The sequence below is a fragment of the Ranitomeya variabilis genome, chromosome 1, assembly GCF_051348905.1.
Source record: "Ranitomeya variabilis isolate aRanVar5 chromosome 1, aRanVar5.hap1, whole genome shotgun sequence".
Lineage (NCBI taxonomy): Eukaryota > Metazoa > Chordata > Amphibia > Anura > Dendrobatidae > Ranitomeya > Ranitomeya variabilis.
The window spans coordinates 799,559,657-799,583,191 of NC_135232.1; the positions used below are offsets into that span (position 1 = coordinate 799,559,657).

The 23,535-nt window shown below is 44.7% G+C and overlaps 1 protein-coding gene across 1 annotated transcript in view; it reads left to right on the plus strand.

Annotated features, from left to right (window-relative positions):
- The first annotated feature begins 2,298 nt into the window (after nt 1–2,298).
- MFHAS1 (multifunctional ROCO family signaling regulator 1) overlaps nt 2,299–23,535 on the plus strand; it is a 119,732-nt gene continuing 98,495 nt past the window's right edge. Inside the window, exon 1 of the mRNA XM_077273912.1 lies at nt 2,299–5,529. Within this exon, the coding sequence (XP_077130027.1) occupies nt 2,658–5,529 (2,872 nt within the window). The 5' untranslated portion in view covers nt 2,299–2,657. The remainder of the gene's footprint in view (nt 5,530–23,535) is intronic.

Below are 23,535 nucleotides of genomic sequence, written 5' to 3' on the forward strand. Positions count from 1 at the left end.
CCAGACAAGAGAATATCAGCCTCTGAAGTCAGTTGCCACTTGGCAAGCGACCTGCCCATCTGTGCTGTACTTTGCGGTGACACAGCGTACTGCTGGTCCATGCTCACTGCGTTTTTGAGCTCTCTCAGCTGTTTCGCCCCGGTTCTGGGGACATCTGCCCATGCTATAAGCTGCCACATCATGAAGCTACCTGCGTCCCCGTCACGTCACTGTTTCTGTCTTTAATCTCCTTTCCTGCTGCTGTACTGGCCTACTGCTGATCAGGCCCTTATGTTCATGCTGTGGATGGCTGGGCTTCTCTCTTAGTGAACGTTGCATGGTCACTGCTATCATCCCGGGCACTTAAGCCCGTGCAGGCGGTTTGGGCACCCTGGTACGACTGACTGAAATCAGGAAATCCTCCCTCTCTTAGCTGCAGCTGACCCCTCCTATATTTAACTATTTACTTTACCAATCTTCTATTCCTATCCTTCTATTATTTTATTATAATGTGCCCCATCTAGTGTCCTTATTAAGGTACTGCACTTTCCCTAAGTAAAAATATAAAATAAACAGAATATACATCAAGACAATATAGAAATATACGTACATAGCAGCACCAGTTACGGCATCTTAAATACAGCAATATATAAACAGTTAACTGGGATGTGTTTAAAGGGGTGGGGGCATAAACCAGTCTCGGTCACCCCTTACACATAATGCACACAGTGATGTCACAGTACTGGTATAATTCAGTGATTTCACCAAGTACGTATAATGCACACAGTGATGTCACCAAGTAAGTATAATACACACAGTGATGTCACAGTACTGAGATAATACAGTGGTGTCACCATGTAAGTATAATGCACACAGTGATGTCACAGTGCAGGAATAATACAGTGGTGTCACCATGTAAGTATAATGCACACAGTGATGTCACAGTACTGAGATAATACAGTGATGTCACCATGTAAGTATAATGCACACAGTGATGTCACAGTGCAGGAATAATACAGTGGTGTCACCATGTAAGTATAATGCACACAGTGATGTCACAGTACTGAGATAATACAGTGGTGTCACCATGTAAGTATAATGCACACAGTGATGTCACAGTGCAGGAATAATACAGTGGTGTCACCATGTAAGTATAATGCACACAGTGATGTCACAGTACTGAGATAATACAGTGGTGTCACCATGTAAGTATAATGCACACAGTGATGTCACAGTGCAGGAATAATACAGTGGTGTCACCATGTAAGTATAATGCACACAGTGATGTCACAGTACTGAGATAATACAGTGATGTCACCATGTAAGTAAAGTGAACACAGTGATGTCACAGTGCTGGAATAATACAGTGATGTCACCATGTATGTATAATAGACGTGATGTCACAGTACTGGTATAATTCAGGGATGTCACCAAGTATAATGCACACAGTGAGGTCACAGTACAGGGATAATACACTGATGTCACCATGTAAGCATAATGCACATAAAGATGTGCCTGTACTCACACATGTGCCTGTGCTCATAAAGACACGTGCCTGTAATCATACATGTGCCTTTACTCATACATGTGCTTCTACTCATACTCAAACGTTTGTCCGGAACTCATACATGTGCCTATACTTCTTCATGTCCCTGTACTCATACATGCACCTGTGCTCATACTCATACATGCGTCTATACCCATACATGTGCCTGTGCTCATACATGTGCCTGTACTCATACTCATACATGCGTCTATACCCATACATGTGCCTGTGCTCATACTCATACATGCGTCTATACCCATACATGTGCCTGTGCTCATACTCATACATGCGTCTATACCCATACATGTGCCTGTGCTCATACATGCGTCTATACCCATACATGTGCCTGTGCTCATACATGCGTCTATACCCATACATGTGCCTGTGCCCATACATGCGTCTATACCCATACATGTGCCTGTGCTCATACATGTGCCTGTACTCATACTCATACATGTGCCTGTGCTCATACATGTGCCTGTACTCATACTCATACATGTGCCTTCACTCATACATGTGCCTGTACTCATACTCATACATGTGCCTTCACTCATACGTGTGCCTGTACTCATACTCATACATGTGCCTTCACTCATACATGTGCCTGTACTCATACTCATACATGTGCCTTCACTCATACTCACGCATATGCCTGTGCTCATACATGTCTGTACTCAGTAGGCTTTCTGGCTACGGACGGAATACACCGCGGCGCGTAGAGTGGATGAGGCGCCTCTACCATGCCTCCATAGCCGTGGTCGCTAGGTGGCGCGGCGCCTCCACAGAGCAGGACGTGCACTTCCACTAGTGGGCTATCTCCCTGCCCAGTCAGTCCCCACCCTGTGATTTCCTAGGGAGGAGAGAGGAGCAGGTTAGGAGTCATCTCCACGGAGGCAGCACTGACACTCCTGCGCCGCTGCTGCCGACACTCCGCCTTCACAAGGACCTCAGCGGAGACAATAGCTGGCTCCATCCCTCCCTGCGGCACAGCCGGGCGGCCACCATTGCCCTGCCCTGGCTGCCAGTCTCCTATGAAGAAGCATGCCCCCCTGTCCGCGGGCTCCGTTGTGCCCGGCGCTCCCCAGGCGGCGCACCATGCGGCCTCAGTGACAGGCGCCCCCTCCCCGTCTCCATGATGATGGCAGCACCCAAGGATGCCTGCGACCTGCAGACCGCCCGCCTGTGGAGGGACGCGGCGCTGCGCTCCAGGAAGCTGCGGAGCAGCCTGCGCCAGCTCACCCTCAGCTGCGGCGAGCACAGCAAGCTGGTCCTGCCCGAGGACCTGGGCGACGTGGAGGTGCTGAACCTGGGCAACAACTCCCTGGAGGACGTGCCCGAGGGCCTGCGGAGCCTGGCTGCCGGCAAGCTGCATGTGCTGATCCTGCGCAGGAACAAGCTGCTGAGCGTGCCCTCCGCCGTGTACCAGCTGGGCCGGCTCACCGAGCTGGACATGAGCCACAACCGGCTGGCCTGCCTGACCGAGGCCGTGGGGCTGCTGAGCCAGCTGAAGAAGCTGTGCCTGAGCCACAACCGGCTGCACACCTTGCCCCGGCAGATCGGCGCCCTGGGGCTCCTGGAGGAGCTGGACGTCAGCTTCAACCGTGTGAGCCACCTGCCGGACACCATGCCGGGGCTGGCCCGGCTGCGAGCCCTGGACCTGGACCACAACGAGCTGGGCAGCTTCCCCCAGCAGATCCTGCAGCTCCCTGCACTGGAGGAGCTGGACTTCTCAGGGAACAAGATGCTCTGCAGCAGCTGCGCCGGCTCCCTTCCTGAGGGCATACAGGCCATGAAGCCCCTGAAGATCCTGTGGCTGAGCAGCACCGGACTCTTCACCTTACCGGACTCCTTCTGTGAGCTGAAGCATCTGGAGAGCCTGATGCTGGACAACAACAACCTCTCCTCCTTACCTGAGGGCTTTGGCTCCCTGCAGAGACTGAGGATGATCAACCTGTCCTCCAACAGCTTCCAGGACTTCCCCAGGACCCTGCTGGTGCTCCAGGACCTGGAGGAGGTCTACCTGAGCCGGAATAAGCTGACTGTGCTGCCAGAGGGCATCTCCAGCTTGTTCAGGCTGGTCACCTTGTGGCTGGATAACAACAGGCTTAGGTACTTGCCAGACACCATTGTGGAGCTGGGCTTACTGGAGGAGCTGGTATTGCAAGGTAACCAAATAGCAATTCTCCCAGATAACTTTGGGAAGCTGTCCAAAGTCAACATCTGGAAGGTCAAAGACAACCCTCTCATTCAGCCTCCTTATGAGGTGTGTATGAAGGGGATCCCCTACATTGCTGCTTATCAGAAGGAACTTGCCCATTCCCAACCTGCGCTGAAGCCAAGGTTAAAATTAGTCCTCACTGGCCTAAAGGATGCGGGCAAGACTGTGCTGAGGCATTGCCTGACGGATGGCCAGCAGGCCAGCTGCATACTGGGCAATACTGGGATCGAGGTCACTAACTGGACAGCTGATGCCGAGCGAGGCCTGACTTTCATCGTGTACGATTTAGCTGGGGACCAGAGCTATGACATCATTAACCCTTTCTTCCTTTCCCCCGGTGCTCTATATATCCTAGCCGTTAATCTAAAGTCCTATGTTTCGAAGCGGTTTTATATGTCTGTAGGCTACTTCCTACATTTTGTCAGTGCCAAGGTGCCACATGCAGTTGTATGCATCGTAGGGACCCACGCAGACTTATGTGAGGAGACGGACATTGAAGAGAAATGCCTTGATATCCACCACCAGATAGCTCTGCAGGAGAAGAAGGATTCGGAGACCTTACAGAACCTGGCACAGACTGTTGATGAAGCTCTTAGCCAAGACTATGACATGCGTGCCTCAAACCCTCACGCAGCTTTTTATGGTGTCAGCGATAAAAACCTGAGGAGGAAGAAAGCCCAGTTCCAATACTTAATGAATAACCGTCTTCAGATCCTCTCCCCCGTCCTCTGTGTTGGCTGCCACAATTATTCCAACGTTAGGCGCTTGAGGGAAAAGCTTCTTTCTGTAGCAGAACACCGGGAGATTTTCCCAAACTTGCATCGAGTTCTTCCCAAATCTTGGCAAATGCTGGAAGAATTGCACTTTAAACCTCAGGAGCTGTGGCTGACCTGGTGGGATTCGGCCCGTCTCGGCCTACAGGCCGGCCTAACCGAGGACAGGCTGCAGAGCGCCCTGTCTTACTTACACGAGAGCGGCAAGCTGCTCTACTTTGAAGACAATGCCACTCTTAAAGATTACGTTTTTCATAATCTGACAAAGCTGATTGACATCTTGAATGTCTTTTTCCAGAGGGACGCCTCCGTCTTGTTACAGAAACTCATGAGCGACGCCAATGTGGACGACTTGAGGGCTACCCAGTTACATCATTACGTGGAAGGGTTTTTGCTTCACGGGCTATTGCCCACTCATGTCATTAAATTACTTCTTAAGCCACATATCAAAACTCAGCAAGACTTGCAGCTCATACTAGAGCTTCTGGAGAAGATGGGGCTGTGTTACTGCATCAATAAACCCAAGTCCAAACCACTGAATGGGGCACCTGCTTGGTACACGTTCCCATGCTATGTGAAGAATGAGGTTCCTCATGCCGAGGCCTGGATCAATGGGACAACCCTATCGGGACAATCTCTGGCAGTAGAGCAGCTTCAGATAGAGTACAGCTTCCCATTTATATTCCCGCCTGGCTTGTTTGCCCGCTTTAGTGTCCAGATTAATAGTCATATAGTGCACCGTTCGGATGGTAAATTTCAGATCTTTGCCTACAGGGGAAAAGTGCCAGTTGTGGTGAGCTTTCGACCATCAAAAGGGGCCTTACAGTCAGACATCTTGTCTATCGCCAGCCATGCCTCACTACCCAACATCTGGACTGCATGGCAGGCAATAACCCCCCTGGTAGAGGAGCTGAATGCACTATTACAAGAGTGGCCGGGCCTGTATTACACAGTACATGTTCTATGCTCCAAGTGCCTTAAGAGAGGATCGCCCAACCCACACACCTTCCCAGGTAAGACACTGCTTCCATCTTGTATAGGCTTCTTTCTGCATTACTTCGATTTTTGAGAAAAGAGATGAGTACCGTATATTACAGTGGGTTACATAAGAGTAGGATGTGGAGGAAGATGAAGTGTCCAGATCCTAGTAAGAAAGGCAGAAATGGGTGTCCTTTTCCAGTTGCCATGGCTATGATCAAGGCAATCTATTGTAGACCATGTATTTGTAAACACACAGCCATTTCCATGACAACCAGAATGAAACTATCCATTGTTTAGATAACGGATTATACAAAACAATGCAGCATGGTGTTATGGTTCATACAACTATGTCACGGAGAACAAGATTTATGTGTAAAAGGGTTTCATCCCTTTAAGTTGATCGTAGTTTAGAAGAGATGAAAACGTCTTTTTATCAGTAGCTGCCATTGAAAACTCAGGTTGGAGTTGAATCATCTGTAAACGACATCTATAGATGCCTGATTTGGGTGCCTGCATAAAGGATATGAAGGGAACACATTTTGGCTCCTATAGCCTCATGGTGCTCTTGCAATTTTCAAATTTGCAGCTATGTTTTCTATTTTTTTTTGCAGCCATCATCTAGGAGTCTGTGATTTAACAGACAGCAGGCCAATGCCATCTGTGTTGCATCCATGTGCTGCAGATTAAGTTATAAGGAAATGTGGAGCCATAGTTCGGCTTGTGTAGACGACTATGTTATCAGTCCAAGTGTTACCCAACAACATCATACAGGGTCTATCCGGAAAAAAAATTGCAGCAAGCCATAGTTTTAGCTGATGTTTGGATCGCACTTGGCAATGCAAGTCACTGAGTCTGTGGAAAACATTGGGCTTCACTTGGATGACATCTGAGTGCAGCCCGATTACCACAGACTGACACAATTGAGAAGATGGAGACATTGGATTCTCCATCTTCTCCTCATGCGAGAGAATCGGAGCAGACTTATCATCATACTCTCATCAAACTGTAATCAGAATTTAACGAGTGTGCTTTGTATAATTGACCCGAATCGCTTGAATGAAAGAATTCATACGCAAGTGACCCCAGCCTTACTATGATGCCCACTAAGAACCCACAGAAAACATACTCGTATGTTATTCAGCATCACATCTTAACAGTCAATTACTTTAGGAAGTTTTAGGTTGCTTGCTGTAATATGCTTTGGGTAAAATATAAGTCTGCATTCACATGTTGCAGGTTTTCTTTAGCTACATATAGAATATATATATATATATATATATATATATATATATATATATATATATATAGTATTCTGACTTGGGAGCAGCTGTGACGTGTCTCCTAAGACCATCATCAGGACGCTTTCCTGTTTCTTAGCAGGTCATTGACACTGAGATGTTTTGTTACAGAGTAAGTTAGATAAAACGTTTCCACAGCCCATGATCAGCAGATGACTATGTACTGACTAAGCACATGTGATCAAGAACTACACGCAAGCCATAGCAGGACTATAGAATAGCCTATTGCCAAACCCAAAGGGAAATATTCCCGAAAAGTAATGGGTAACAGAAGAGGCCCATGTATCTATATGGAAATATCCTCGACACTACAGAGGTGCACATGCCATTGTTTTGCGGCCCGTAGCCATTTTCGGCACCTTCATGTTTGTGACTCCTTTCTGTTCGTTACTCCAGAAAAGAAAATATTTGTGCACAGATTTGGCATTCTCCACCCTAGCTTATGATGGCTGTAAAACATTTGGCTGTTTATGTAACCATCATAGATTACAATGGAGATCGCTGTGCTCGTGTGAATCATGACAGCTTTTACCCTGCAGTTTCAAACAAGCAGAGGACTGAAAGTCGCTCACTAAGGGTCCCAGAGATCGGACCACCTACTGATCAGACATTTATGGCATTTGTTGTCAAATCAGAAGACATCTTTAACCCCTTAACGACCGCCGATACGCCTTTTAACGGCGGCAGTTAAGGGTACTTAAACCACAGCACCGTTAATTAGCGGCGCTAAAAGTGTAAAAAGTGTATAGCGCCCCCCAGAGTCGGATTTTCTCTGGGGTCTCGGTTGCCGGGGGTAGCCAAGACCCCAGAGAACATCATTCGGGTCGTTTTTTTCCGACTCCTGAGTTACGATCGCTGGTAATTAACCGTTTACCGGCGGTCGCAAAAAAAACCTGCGATTTCCCATTTAATTTCTCTGTCCTCCGATGTGATCGTACATCAGAGGACAGAGAAATGGGGTCCCCAATACTCACCCGTCTCCCCCGATGCTCCTCGTGGCTCCCGATGGGCGCCGCCATCTTTTTCCAGCACCCGGCAGATCTTTGGGGTCTCGGCTGCCGGGGGTAGCCGAGACCCCAAAGAACATGATCGAGGTCGGTTTTTACCGACCCCTGTTTTGCGATCGCCGGTAATTAACCGTTTACCGGCGACCGCAAAAAGATTTAAAAAAAAAGCGGCGTGTCATTCTCTGTCCTCTGATGTGATCGCACATCAGAGGACAGAAATAGGAGGATCGGGGACCCTGTTATACTTACCGGTGTCCCTGGGTCCTCCTGCGTCCCCTCCTGGCCGCCGGCTTCTTCCTCCGGGAAGAAAATTGCGGGCGCATGCGCAGTGCGCCCGCCGTGATGTGCCGGCCAGCAGAGGAAGATTCTTCCTCTTGTTTTATTTTGGTCACTGTGAGATCCTATCACAGTGATCAAAATAAAAAAATAGTAAATAACCCCTCCTTTATCACCCCCTTAGTTAGGAAAAAATAATAAAATAAAAAAATTTATGTATTTCTATTTTCCAATTAGGGTTAGGGCTAGGGTTAGGGTTGGGGCTAAATTTAGGGTTAGGGTTGGGGCTAAAGTTAGGGTTGGGGCTAAAGTTAGGGTTAGGGCTAAAGTTAGGGTTAGCGTTGGTGCTAAAGTTAGGGTTAGGGTTGGGGCTAAAGTTAGGGCTAAGGTTAGGGTTGGTGCTAAAGTTAGGGTTAGGGTTGGTGCTAAAGTTAGGGTTAGGGCTAGGGTTGGGGCTAAAGTTAGGGTTGGGGCTACAGTTAGGGATAGGGTTGGGGCTAAAGTTAGAGTTGGAATTAGGGTTTGGATTAGGTTTGGTATTAGGGTATAGGGTTGACATTAGGGTTACGTTTGGGATTAGGGTTAGGTTTGGGATTAGGGTTAAGGTTAGGGTTGGGATTAGGGTTAGGTTTGAGGTTAGGGTTGAGATTATGATTAGGGGTGTGTTGGGCTTAGGGATTTGATTAGGGTTGGGATTAGGGTTAGTGGTGTTTTGGTGTTAGGATTGTGATTAGGGTTATGGTTAGGGTTGGGATTAGGGTTAGGGGTGTTTTGGGGTTAGGGTTTTGATTAGGGTCATGGATTGGGTTGGGATTAACATTAGGGGTGTGTTGGGGTTACAGTTGAAATAATTGGGAGGTTTTCACTGTTTAGGTACATCAGGGGGGTCTCCAAACGCGACAGCCAATTTTGCGCTCAAAAAGTCAAATGGTGCTCCCTCCCTTCTGAGCTCTGCTCAGAAGTGCTCAAAGTGCTAAACCACACATCTAGATAAGATCCTTGTGGGGTCTAGTTTCCAAAATGGGGTCACTTGTGGTGGGTTTCCACTGTTTAGGCACATCAGGGGCTCTCCAAACGCGACATGGCGTCCGATCTCAGTTCCAGCCAATTCTACATTGAAAAAATCAAACGGAACTTCTTTTCCTCCAAGCTCTGCCATGCGCCCAAACTGTGGTTTACCCCCACATATGGGGTATCAGCGTACTCAGGACAAATTGCACAACAACCTTCGTGGTCTAATTTCTCCTGTTACCCTTGTGAAAATAAGAATTTGTGGGCGAAAAGATCATTTTTGTAGAAAAAATGCGATTTTTTTTATTTTCACGGCTCTACGTTGTAAACTTCTGTGAAGCACTTGGGGGTTCAAAGTGCTCACCACACATCTAGATAAGTTCCTTAAGGGGTCTAGTTTCCAAAATGGTGTCACTTGTGTGGGGTTTCCACTGTTTAGGCACATCAGGGGCTCTCCAAACGCGACATGGCGTCCGATCTCAATTCCAGCCAATTCTGCATTGAAAAAGTCAAACGGTGCTCCTTCTCCTCCAAGCCCTGCTGTGCGCCCAAACAGTGGTTTACCCCCACGTTTGGGGTATTGGCATATTCAGGAGAAATTGCACAACAAATTGTGTGGTTCATTTTCTCTTTTTACACTTGTGAAAATAAAAAAAATTGGTTCTGAAGTAAAATGTTTGCAAAAAAAGTTAAATGTTCATTTTTTCCTTCCACATTGTTTCAGTTGCTGTGAAGCACGTCAAGGGTTAATAAACTTCTTGAATGTGGTTTTGAGCACCTTGAGGGGTGTAGTTCTTAGAATGGTGTTCAGTTTGGGTATTTTCTGTCATGTACACCCCTCAAAGTGACTTTACATGTGAGATGGTCCCTAAAAAAAATGGTTTTGTAAATTTTGTTGTAAAAATGCGAAATTGCTGGACAACTTTTAACCCTTATAACTTCCTAAGAAAAAAAAAATTTGTTTACAAAATTTTGCTGATGTAAAGTAGACATCTGGGAAATGTTATTTATTAACTATTTTGTGTGACATATCTCTCTGATTTAAGGGCATAAAAATTAAAAGTTTGAAAATTGCAAAATTTTTAAAATTTTCGCCATATTTCTGTTTTTTTCATAAATAATCAGAAGAAATATAGAAGAAATGTTACCACTAACATGAAGTACAATATGTCACGAAAAAACAATCTCAGAATCAGCGGGATCCGTTAAAGCGTTCCAAAGTTATAACCTCATAAAGTGACAGTGGTCAGAATTGTAAAAATTGGCTCGGTCATTAAGCACCAAATTGGCTCTGTCACTAAGGGGTTAAAGGGGTTGTCTGGCCTTAGGGTATAAGACTGTAGTGACTCCATGTGACTGAAGACTTGAGAATCCTCATAGGATGCGGACTGTGCGCTATGAGGATTTTTTGGCGCTGTTAGCATTCTCCAGTGCCGTGAGAAGGCGGTCATGTGACCACAAGTATGCGATTTGCATACCTCCGGCCACATTCCGACTCGTGTCTGTCCTCACTCAATTCAGTTGCATTGAGCGAGGTCGCGCACGTCTTGTCGGCATATGACCACGTGTATGGAAGTCGCATACTTAGTCACGCACCTGCTGCTCATGGTGCTGAAGAATATTCACAGTGCGCAATGTGAGAAATGTGAGGATTCACAAGTCCGCAGTCGCAGTGACTGCAGACTTGTACCCTAAGGCCGGACAACCCCTTTAAGTTTTAGTGTGGCCTTAGAAAGTGGTCCATTGTAGCATTATAACCCTTGGGCCAAAAACATTTGTACACCCCTTGTCTAGTTTGTTCTTACTTCTTAGCACATTTCCTCAGCTCTAAAGCCCCCTATACACATTCGATAGCTTTCGTTCGAGCTGTGGTTTGGTCGATTATTTGGCCAGCCGCTATCTGACTGTTTCTCCCATGTACAGGAGCACTCGCTCGGCCAAGTTCTCCTGTGTTTTCTGTGGGAGATCCGCTGCTAAACATGTCCGATGGCGGCTTATCTCACAGAGAACAAAATGCTTGGCGGTCCGAAATCAGTCGTCCGGATGCTGAAATCCCTCAACATTCAGTTGTCCAGGGCTCTCATATACATTAGGCTGTTATTGGCAGGTTCGGACGATGCAAGTATAATGTGCATATACAATTCTTTCTTTCTGGGCACAACATGACTCCAGGTAGTGCTCAGTGATCCATACGTCCAGGGGCGTAACTACAACAGGTGCAGGGGTTGCCTAGGGGCCCCTAAAAGTCCCTTTGGCCTATAGAAAAAGACTATTGCTATTAAAGATTTTAAATATTTTGGGGCCCCGTTGGAGCTTTCACATCGGGGCCCATGAGTTTCAAGTTACGCCGTTGCATATATCTAACACAACTAGTCTATGACCAGATATGGCCCATTTCAGTCTAGATCAAACAATTCATGTGTTTTTTTGAAAGTATTATGCAATTTGTAACTTTGTTCAGTGTATATAAGGATATATAAATATTTCCTATAAATGAAAATGTCACAATCAGCTTATGACAATCCATTGTTTGTGAGGTTCTCAGTTATTTCCCAGCTTTTGTATTTAGTGGAACAGCCCACACCCAATTTCTCACCGACCTCTCACATAAATTCTGTCTCTAGTAAGTTTACATTGGCGGAGACATAGACTTTGGCAAAAGCTGTGTTTTGTCTTTAGGGTCATTTTAAAGACCTACTTCACTTAGGCTAGGTTTTACTAGGAATACCATAGTTCTGCGACGTGACTTTAGAACAATCAGCCTGGTTTTTGAGACAAGTATTTACAAGCAACAAAATTGAAGGAGGCAACTGTTGTGGCAATTATATGTTTAAGAGGGTGGTCAAGTGGTTCCTGTGTACAGAAATAGTTGGTTAAAACAGAATCATTTAACATTTCGTGTCTTCACACTACAGTGGCCAAGCAAGCTGGATGGTTATAAGTCTCCTAGTGGGCACCCACGCTTACTGGTTGCAGTCTACTTTAGGTGGCCATATTTTGTAGACTGGAATATGAACAGACTTTAAATATTACACAACTAACTAGAGGAGGGTCACCGCTACCCCCTGTCTAACTCCAAGACCCAATTCTTGAACAGACCCCTCCTACAATGTTCTTATTCAGTCCACTTCACCTCAGGACAGTGTAGACTACAGGCCTCAGAGCTTCCTACCCTCAGCTTCAGTCTGCTGTTCTGTTCCTCCCACACTAATGTCTTTCACAGCCTCCCCTACATACTGTTGTAACCTCGCCCTTGTGGAAGTCTAGCGCCACCCATCCCTCCTTGACACCGCTTTAGGCTGACGTCTCTCACAACCCCAGAACCGATTTGTCTCTCAGGCTGACAATATATCAGACCACTTCAGTGGCACTCATCATTATTCTGCAAGTTGCCCGGTTTTGAGCTAGAGTCCTTCCGTTCACTACTCGGTCCACTGCTCCTCAGCATCAACCAGAACATCTCACCATCTGCTCTGGGACATTCCTGTGGGAAATGAGGATGAGCGCCCTCCCTTGCCAGGTGCATGCATTTCACACACATTACACACCCCAGTCCACTGCCTATATTGCTATAGAAGAGCCATTATCCAGCCAGTATGTCACCAATGCTTTCTTGATGAGCAAGCCCAGTCTGGCCTAATTCTCAATGAGACTTGTCCAGTATACAAGCCCCAGGCACAATATTCTACTCGCGCCAGCTGCAGGTCTACCAGAGACCTCACACAGACAGTCCAGACTAGCCACACTTATCCTTGGTGACAAAGCAAACCCTTGTATCTGCTCCTCTTTGTACCTTGTGTGGGCATTGAAGAAGTGTTCTGATGCCACAAGACGTCACAAAGCACACTTCCTCGTCAGCATATGACTTTTTTAGTGCCGACACTGACCTGGGTACATCCTTCTGATACGTGACAGTCTGCAGGTACAGGACATAGTGGCTTCACAAGGTCCAACACGTCAGTACCGTGCAGTACCGAGTTGTGATGTGATAGGTCGCCTACGAAATCCTGTGGCTTGTAGAAAGGACACCAGGAATATAGTGGGCGAGGCAGCAGTATGTGATGCAAAACTTGTAGGTTCTGTCCTGTAGACACTTTTTGTGGCACCAACCTAAGGGCCCCGCATACGAATGTAAAAATTGCATGAGTGTCATCCGTCATTTTGATAGATAGTACTCGTCCCCATGTTATTCTATGGGGCCATGCTCATTTCCAAGTCGGTTCAAGGAAAAAAAATTGCAGCATGCATGAGTTGTATCTGATTATCGGATCACACTCAACCATTAATGTTTATGGATCAGTGAAAAAAAGACTCCTCTCAAATGACATCCAAGTACAATCTGACTTTCACGGGCTGACAGAATGGAGAAAACGGAGATTTTGTTTTTTAATCTCTACAACCGAGAAAATTGGTTCACACTCTGATCAGACTGATCAGAGTATGATTAGCATAATCGGACCGATTCCCTCTCATCTTGTGACCCTAGCCTAAAGGTGAGGGATACATGTTGTCAGTCCGGTTGTATGTATGCGGCAGTGTTCTTGGTGTTGACTTGTTCTGTCTGAGGGACTGCTCCAAAACTGCCACAAGTATGACCGTGTTTAAGGGTTACTCCTTACAGAGACTGTCACCTCTGGGTTTGTTACCACATCTGAGAGCCGCGTCTTGGCGGAGACTGTGATTTCAGCTCTGGGTCACTTAGCATGCACATTAAACATCATCTGAACATGCTAACTTCTGTGGTCTCGGCTGACAGACTAATGTGTATAGGACCTAAGGGCTAAGGATCCAGCATGTCCAATTTCAGACCGCTCATCCTTTTGTTTTCAACAAAATAAGCCACCACTAGATTAGTCTTCGGGTGACTCTCGTAGAGAAGACTAGAGCGCTGAGCAGAGAGAGCTCTACTGTGTATGGAGGAGTCAGGAGAGATAGCTGTCAGCCGAGCGATCAGCCACACCATCATTTTCCTGACTGCTATCTATTGTGTTTAGGGACCCTTACTGGACTGCTTGCTGTAGTTTTGATAAAATACTGATTTATCAGCAGGGGTTAAATGAGGACTAGCAAACCTGTAGCAATATAGTCCTTGATATTCAATAGCTCTCTCTATTGCTGCCCCCCACCACTGATTAGCAATTTCCTGCCTATGCACAGTGTACACAGAAAGCTGCCAATCAGTGGTGTGGGCGGGATTAACCGAGCTCAGGATTCAGAGAACTGCTAGATCTACAGCAGATAAAAGAATAACAATAGTTACTTATCCCTTTAATGTAAAGATGCAATTGCAGTACAGGGTAAATGTAATGGGGTAGTAATATTTGTAATCATTCTATGTGGATACCAAGGCCACTGCAGCTGCACAGTTCCTAGAAGTGTTGCTATATGAAGTTGCCAGAGGCAGAAGGATCTGAGAGCTCCTTAGATCCAGAGATACATGAACAGAACTGGAGCCTCATTCTTAGGCCGGCGCCACACTGGCGAGTTTTACGGACGTATGAGCGCAGAAAATACATCCGTAACATACGCATAACACACGGCCCAATGATTCTCTATGTCCCAGTTCCTATCAGCCGTATTTTACTGATCCATATTATACGGTCTTGTACGGCCGTACAAAATCGCAGCATGCTGCCTTTGTCACCGTATTGCGCAAAAAAATCGCCAGTGAAAGTCTCTGGGGGCGAGAAAAATACGGATTACACACGGACCAGCAGTGTGACTTGCGAGAAATACGCAGCAGTGTTCTATAGAAAAGCCGGTAACTCAATTGTCGGCTTTTCATTTCTCCTTCCCAAACCCGACATATGAGACATGGTTTACATACAGTAAACCATCTCATATCCCTTTTTATTTGCATATTCCACACTACTAATGTTAGTAGTGTGTATGTGCAAAATGTGGGCGCTGTAGCTTGTAAAATAAAGGGTTAAATGGCGGAAAACATTGGCGTGGGCTCCCGCGCAATTTTCTCCACCAGAGTGGTAAAGCCAGTGACTGAGGGCAGATATTAATAGCCAGGAGAGGGTCCATGGTTATTGGCCCCCCCCCCCTGGCTACAAACATCTGCCCCCAGCCACCCCAGAAAAGGCACATCTGGAAGATGCGCCTATTCTGGCAATTGGCCACTCTCTTCCCACTCCCGTGTAGCGGTGGGATATGGGGTAATGAAGGGTTAATGTCACCTTGCTATTGTAAGGTGACACTAAGCCAGATTAATAATGGAGAGGCGTCAATTATGACACCTATCCATTATTAATCCAATTGTCTGAAATGGTTAATAAAACACACACACATTATTTACAAGTATTTTAATGAAATAAAGACACAGGTTGTTGTAATATTTTATTATACTGGTAATCCACCTGATGACCCTCGTTCTGTAACAAAGGAAAAATAAAAGAACAACAATATCTCATACCTTCCGACGCTCAGGTCAAGTCCCACAAAGTAAATCCATCTGAAGGGGTTAAATCATTTTACAGCCAGGAGCTGTGCTAAAGCAGTGCTGGTGGCTGTAAAACCCCCGGGAATGAATGGATTGCAGGGGAATGACCTGTAGTTACCTTGAGTTGCGGTGATGCGCCCTCTGCTGGATGTCCTCATATGAACTCGAGCGTGGGAACTTTTACCAGGCTCCAGTTCAAGAGGACATCCAGCAGAGGGCGCCTCACCGCAACTCAAGGTAACTACAGGTCATTCCCCTGCAATCCATTCATTCCCCGGGGGTTTTACAGCCACGAGCACTGTGTCTTTATTTCATTAAAATACTTTAAAAAAATGTGTGTGTGTTTTATTAACCATTTCGTACTATTGGATTAATAATGGATAGGTGTCATAATTGACGCCTCTCCATTATTAATCTGGCTTAATGTCACCTTACAATAGCAAGGTGACATTAACCCTTCATTACCCCATATCCCACCGCTACACGGGAGTGGGAAGAGAGTGGCCAAGTGCCAGAATAGGCGCATCTTCCAGATGTGTCTTTTCTGGGGTGGCTGGGGGCAGATGTTTGTAGCCAGGGGGGGCCAATAACCATGGACCCTCTCTAGGCTATTATTATTTGCCCTCGGTCACTGGCTTTACCACTCTGGCGGAGGAAATTGCGCGGGAGCCCACGCCAATTTTTTTCCGCCATTTAACCCTTTATTTTACAAGCTACAGCGCCCACATTTTGCACATACACACTACTAACATTAGTAGTGTGGAATATGCAAAAAAAAAAGGGGATATGAGATGGTTTACTGTATGTAAACCATGTCTCATATCCTGTCGGGTTTGGGAAGGAGAAATGAGAAGCCGGCAATTGAATTACCGGCTTTTCACATATCTCGCGCTGAATTAAATATAAATACAGAATATATATATATATATATATATATATATATATATATATATATATATATATATATGTGTGTGTGTCTCAATGACATAATATATACATACTGTATATATGTTTAAACGAACATTTGAGCACATAAATCCATTAGATGTTGGTTTTGCAAGCCTGCGAGAAAATCTCGCAGTACGGATGCCATACGGATTACATACGGAGGATGCCATGCGCAAAATACGCTGACACACCCTGACTACGGATGACATACGGATCACTATTTGGGGACTTTTCTGTGTATTACGGCCGTAAAATACGGACCGTATTTACATACGCTGAGTGTGACGCCGGCCTTACACGGATGATTTACTGCACAGCTCAAGACTAAACATTTTCTCGCTCTGGCAGTAGGCCTTAGAGATTCCTCGAATAACTTGGTGTTGGATTAAAGTCAGCTTGAGTGTGCAGGCCCCAGCTACGCCTACTGTCATACTGTGTGGATGCACATATATAGGCTCTATGTGATCGCTATGTGCGCCCCTAGCCCCTTCTTCTGACCTCTGGCCCTCTCTAACCATGTGAAACAAAGACATGGCGGTCTGGTTTGGCATGTGTCACCTTGGCTAGGTACGGCGGATGTAAGACTAATGCACAGACATGACTCCCATTATGCAGCTCTTTGTAGCGGCTGTCACAGGCCATTGCTTGTTATGGACGTTGTCTTGCAGCTCTGTGTGTGTACACAGCACTTTGTGCTTCGGATCAGCTCTCCGCTGAATAGACTTGTTGGGTTTGACTAGTAGAGCACAAAGGAATTCCCGCTGTTTATTCTTTGGAAACGCTTCCAGGAGGACGCTCACAGTGAATGGCCGTCCAGGAACAGAGCATACTTTCTATATAGCATTAGTACTGTTAGCTAGTTCTGAGTTTTTGCACTGGTTTGCGGCACAGTCACAAATGTTTCCAAATGAGCTGGATTTTCGGACACAAGCGCCACACAGACTTGCCATAGACGTCAGTACCTAATGGCCCCTAATATACTGTAGAACTGTACTATGTACTATATATCACACCATATTCTTCCGTATGCTCAGCACTAACATAGGGGAATATGGACACTATATTTAATAAATACGATATTCATGTGTCCCTAGAAACAAATTTCTGTTCTACCTTATTACTGAGCTGCATCACAAATATCCCAATTACTGTCCTATGAATAGGGACGGTACATGATCTGTATCCCGATGGCGCAGTCAGACGGCCATATAAATCAGATGAGTGCTAGCCATCGTTTTCACAGGCTGTGCACATGTCAGTATTTTTCCTCGGAAATAGATGGTCCCAGGAAAAAGTGTCAGCATGGACAAGTTGCCTCCAATAATCGGATGACACTTACCCATTCGTGTCTATTGATCCATAGAAAACATTGGACTGCACTCAGGTGACATCCAAGTGCAGTCTGATTTTCACAGACAGATTGAATGGAGACAATAGAGATTTTTTTTAAATTCTCCACATCCAAAAAAACTGGATGACACTCTGATCACACTCTAATCAAACTCTGATCAGCGTGTGATTAGCATAATCTGACCATTTTTTTCGGATGAGAGAATATTGGTAGCATGACCCCAGCCTAACACTGAGCCATTTTGAAGGCATCAGTATATACAGTATGTGTCCTTTTTCTGCAGGCATTTTCTGGAATAGCGTGCATGTCATGGTGGTTTCCAATGTTGACTCCCAGGGACCAATCTAAGGAGAATATAGTTCACCATGTTGGAATCACTTGTGGTCTTTTAACCTTTCAGGGCAAGGGGATTTGGTTCTCCTGGATCAGACTCATTTTAGCCATTGATTTAACAGCTGTAACTTTATTATTTTCAAGTTTTATGGTCATTTTTCTTCCATCTTTGCCACTGTCTATGTTATATAAATAGGGCTAATGAAATTGTGTGTATAGGAAATGAGAGAACACAGAGGCAAATAACACTGCTTCTTCTATATCTCCAGGGTGTTGGACAGTCTCTGCTACCCAGGCACTAGACATACAGGTGCTTCTCACAAAATTAGAATATCATCAAAAAGTTAATTTATTTCAGTTCTTCAATACAAAAAGTGAAACTCATATATTATATAGAGTCATTTTAAACAGAGTGATCTATTTCATGTGTTTATTTCTGTTAATGTTGATGATGATGGCTTACAGCCAATGAAAACCCAAAAGTCATTATCTCAGTAAATTAGAATAATTAACAAAAAACACCTGCAAAGGCTTCCTAAGCATTTAAAAAGGTCCCTTAGTCTGTTTCAGTAGGCTCCACAATCATGGGGAAGACTGCTGACTTGACAGATGTCCAGGAGGCAGTCATTGACACTCCACAAGAGGGATGGCAGTTCATAAAAATTGGCAGAAATAGTTATTCTATTTTCAGCAAATTAACTTCTTACAATCTTCCAATATACTTTATGTATGAATTCCTCCCTTTTGTAAGATCTCTGCTTGCTGTCACTAAGTAGGACCTTTCACAGTGTTCTTCCACAATATTATAATATTTCCATTCCCAAATAAAAAGTAGACGTGCACCATACCTGCCGATTTCTGATAGGTGTATGGGGTCAGTACCTCCAGATGTGGTAGTGAGCAGACAACCCCTTTATTTCTGCACCATGTTCCGTTACCAAATCTATCACTAGTAAAAAGAGCAATTCTAATAAGAGACGTAGAGGACTGCATTACTGTATCTGCAATTTTCTAACACATGTTCACCAAGGATAGTTTTCTTTTTGTTATAAATAACATTGCGCATGTTTTTTCATCTGTGACAGGTGCCTGACAATGAAATCATGGTGTTTCATGTCTGGTGGGCAGATCAATGTAGGACAAAGACGTAAATTACCGGTATCTGAAAAACTCAGTTTACATAGTGGACATTTCAGCCCAAGCATTTCTTCTATTCCTGTTATGTGCAGGTTCAAAGAGACAAGGCGTGACACCAGTGTTTATTGTAGCTAAGAGGGAAGTGGTGACGGTAATATAGTATTATCGCCTCACTTATAAAACCGGTAAGACAGCATTTGCTGCACCAGATTAAAAAAATAATGCCCCTTGATGTTCAGCAGTACCTTATTCACCCTACTACTAGCAGTATTGTCACAGTATAGTTGTTTGGGGTGATGGTGTCACAGCTATGAATATATACAGCTCTGGCAAAAATTAAGAGACCACCACATCAAATCCCTGTCATGGCCAGCCCAATCTCCAGACCTGAACCCCATTGTAATGTAATCAAGAGGAAAATGATAGTCACAAGCCATCAAACAAAGAAGAGCTGCTTACATTTTTGTACCAGGAGTGGCACAATGTCACCCAAAAGGAGTGTGAAAGACTGGTGGAAAGCATGCAAAGGCGCATGAAAGCTGTGAGTAAAAATCATGGTTATTCCACAAAATATTGATTTCTCAACTCTTCCTGAGCTAAAACATTAGTATTGTTGTTTCTAAATGATTCTGAACTTGTTGTCTTTGCATTATTTGAGGTCTGAAAGCACTGTTGTTTTTTTTATTTTGACCGTTTTTCTTTGTCAAAAAAAAAAAATACAAAATTTATTGCTTGGAAGTTCGGAGATGTGCTATAGAATAGATAGAATAAAAGAACAATTTACATTTTAGTCAAAAATATACCTATAAAGAGTAAAATTAGACAAACTGAACATTTTGCAGTGGTCTCTTAATTTTTGCCAGAGCTGTCATCACATCACGATGGGTTTATCTTTAGATACAAGTGTGGGGAAATGTGACCCCTTTAAATAAGTTCTATGGGAATGAAAAAAAACAAACGACCTAAAATGACATTAGTATTACATTCTGGAATACCTTAAATTAACAAATCACTATAGAATTTAAATGACTGCCATCTTGTTACACTGAGAGAATCCTGTACTAAAATGTTAATAGGACAGATGCCTTTGAGTAGGGAGCTCTTCTGCTGTGACCTGGAGATATGCTACACCATGTACTTTGAAGCTACTTCCAGGTTGCCGCAGTCACTGAGCATACAGAAATTTAAAAAAACTGACATCACATCCAAACATAAACTACCTTAAGTGTGAACAGGTGCTAACCTAGAGTCACCAGCTCATATACAATCAAACAAATAAAGCAGCACACTGTAGTGCCATAGCATGCAAATATGAAATATGAAAATTAGCCTTCTGACTGAGCACTCCGCCTCTTAGCCACAGGCGTTTTTAATCACATCGGGACCCTACCCCTCCCCAGAGATATAGATTTCAGTCTAAGAGAGGATTCACATTTAGTTCCCATACAGATGAAGACTTTATTCTAAGAGAGGAATGGCACTGTTAGGTCCTAGAAACGAGAAACACCTTAATGTGACTTCCAGGTACACATGAATTGGCCAATTTATGTGCTAAGTATTCTCAATTTTTCATATTTCTAGTGCAATAATGCAATTCAATTTTCATATTTCATATTTACATGCAATGGTGCTACAGAGTTCTGCTTTATTAGTTTGAGCATACAGAAAGACATAGTATACAGCAGTGTGGGCATCCTCTTCTTACATTAGCACTATTGGTATCTCCATTATTGGATCAGAAAGAGAGAGAGGACAGCAATGTGAGCAGCTTCGTTTCATCTCAGCACTCCCGGTATCTCCAGTATTAGAACAGGAAGACAGGGTGAATAGGAGTGTGTGCAGCCTCTTCTTACCTCAGCAATCATGGAATATCCTGTGTTAGATTATAAAGACAGGCTGGACAGCAGTGTGAGCGACTTCTTCTTACTTCAACATTCCTGGAGGATACAGTAATAGATTAGAAAGAGAGGGATGACGCAGTATTAGATCCAATACACAGGGTGGACAGCAGTGTGAGCAGCCTCTTCTTACTTTAGCATTCCTGGTATCTCCAGTATTAGATCCGGTACACAGGGTGGACAGCAGTGTAAGCAGCCTCTTCTTACCTTAACATTCCTGGTATCTCCAGTATTAGATCAGATACACAGGGTGGACAGCAGCATGAGCAGCCTCTTCTTTCCTTAGCATTCTTGCTACCTCCAGCATTAGATCACACACACATGAGGGACAGCAGTGTGAGCAGCCTCTTCTTACCTCAGCACTCCTGGTATCTCCAGTATTACATGAGCAAGAGAGGTAGGACAGCAGTGTGAGCAGCCTCTTCTTACCTCAGCACTCATGGTATCTCCAGTATTACATCAGAAAGAGAGGGAGGACAGCAGTGTGAGCAGCCTCTTCTTACCTCAGCACTCCTGATATCTCCAGTATTAGATCAGATACACAGGGTGGACAGCAGTGTGAGCAGCCTCTTCTTACCTCAGCACTCCTGGTATCTCCAGTATTACATCAGAAAGAGAGGGAGGACAGCAGTGTGAGCAGCGTCTTCTTACCTCAGCACTCATGGTATCTCCAGTATTACATCAGAAAGAGAGGGAGGACAGCAGTGTGAGCAGCCTCTTCTTACCTCAGCACTCCTGGTATCTCCAGTATTACATCAGAAAGAGAGGGAGGACAGCAGTGTGAGCAGCGTCTTCTTACCTCAGCACTCCTGATATCTCCAGTATTACATCACAAAGAGAGGGAGGACAGCAGTGTGAGCAGCCTCTTCTTACCTCAGCACTCCTGATATCTCCAGTATTACATCACAAAGAGAGGGAGGACAGCAGTGTGAGAGGCCTATTCTTACGGTAACACCACTGTTATCTCCAATTCTAGATTAGAAGGACCAGGTGACAGCAGTGTGAGCAGCAGCGTCTTCTTACTTCAGCACCCCAGTATCTACAGTATTATCAGACATATTAACTTTGATCACTTCTCCCTACACATTAAAGAAAGGGGCGGAGCTTCCTACTTCACATGCTCACAGACACCCGACCTTGTAACAAGGTGACAGCCATTTTAATTTTTTACCTCATTACCTCATTAGACAAATTGAGCATGATTTCTAATTACAAGTGCCTAGGAATATATTTAGGGTATGTGCACACATTGCGGATTCTGCTGCGGATTTTTCCGCAGCGGATTTGGAAAATCCGCAGTGCAAAACCACTGCGGTTTTCACTGAGGATTTTCTCGCGGTTTCTTCTGCGGATTCCTCTGCGGTTTTTCAACTGCACTTTCCTATTGGTGCAGGTTGAAAACCGCTGCGGAATCCGCACAAAGAATTGACATGCTGCGGAAAATAATCCGCTGCGTTTCCGCGCGGATTTTTCCGCAGCATGTGCACAGCGTTTTTTTTTTTCCCATAGGTTTACATGGTACTGTAAACTTTGGGAAAACTGCTGCGGATCCGCAGCGTCAAATCCGCTGCGGATCCGCAGCAAAATCCGCAGCGTGTGCACATACCCTTAGAGTTACATTTCATTTAGATATTTATTTTTTGTACTTTCAAGAATGAAATTTCAAGATAGTGTAGCCACAAAGTGACAACAGCCATGTAGCCAATGTGCTAATTTACTTATACCATGTAACTTTTTGGATTATTTTCTGTGGGGGGTTATGGAGGTACTTACTGGCTTACTCGTCTAAAAAATTAAAAATAAAGCGGCTCAAAATCTGTAGTAATTTGTCCACTACGTACTATATTATTGCATGGCTCTACTGACCTTTCACTAATGATGCGGCACAAAATAGTACAGAAATGGGGTTTATTGGTGCAACAGTGTCTCATTTACCCCCTTTTTACACCTTGGTAACCTTCCCCAAATATTGCCTGAAGTAACATCAATAGACAGACTCCTAAGAGTCTCATTCTGCGTTTCCTGGCATTTCTCCATCATTACACAGAGTTTCCATCTTTTGCAGATATGAAAGCTACATAGACAAGCCACAGTATTAGCTTTATATGGCGTTATGCCTTGTTCCCACCCGTAACTACTTCTCTTTTGTTCCTTTGTAGGTGGGGATGTTAGACGTCGCCTAAAACGTGGAACTTAAGAACCCAGTCAGTAATTATGAAACTAGACCCCCAACTCACGGCCTTCCCATACTGAGGAAAATCCCACTTGAGTTTGACATAATGAAAATATTGAGCTGAAAATCCAGGGCAGATGTCTGCACTATGTGTCTGC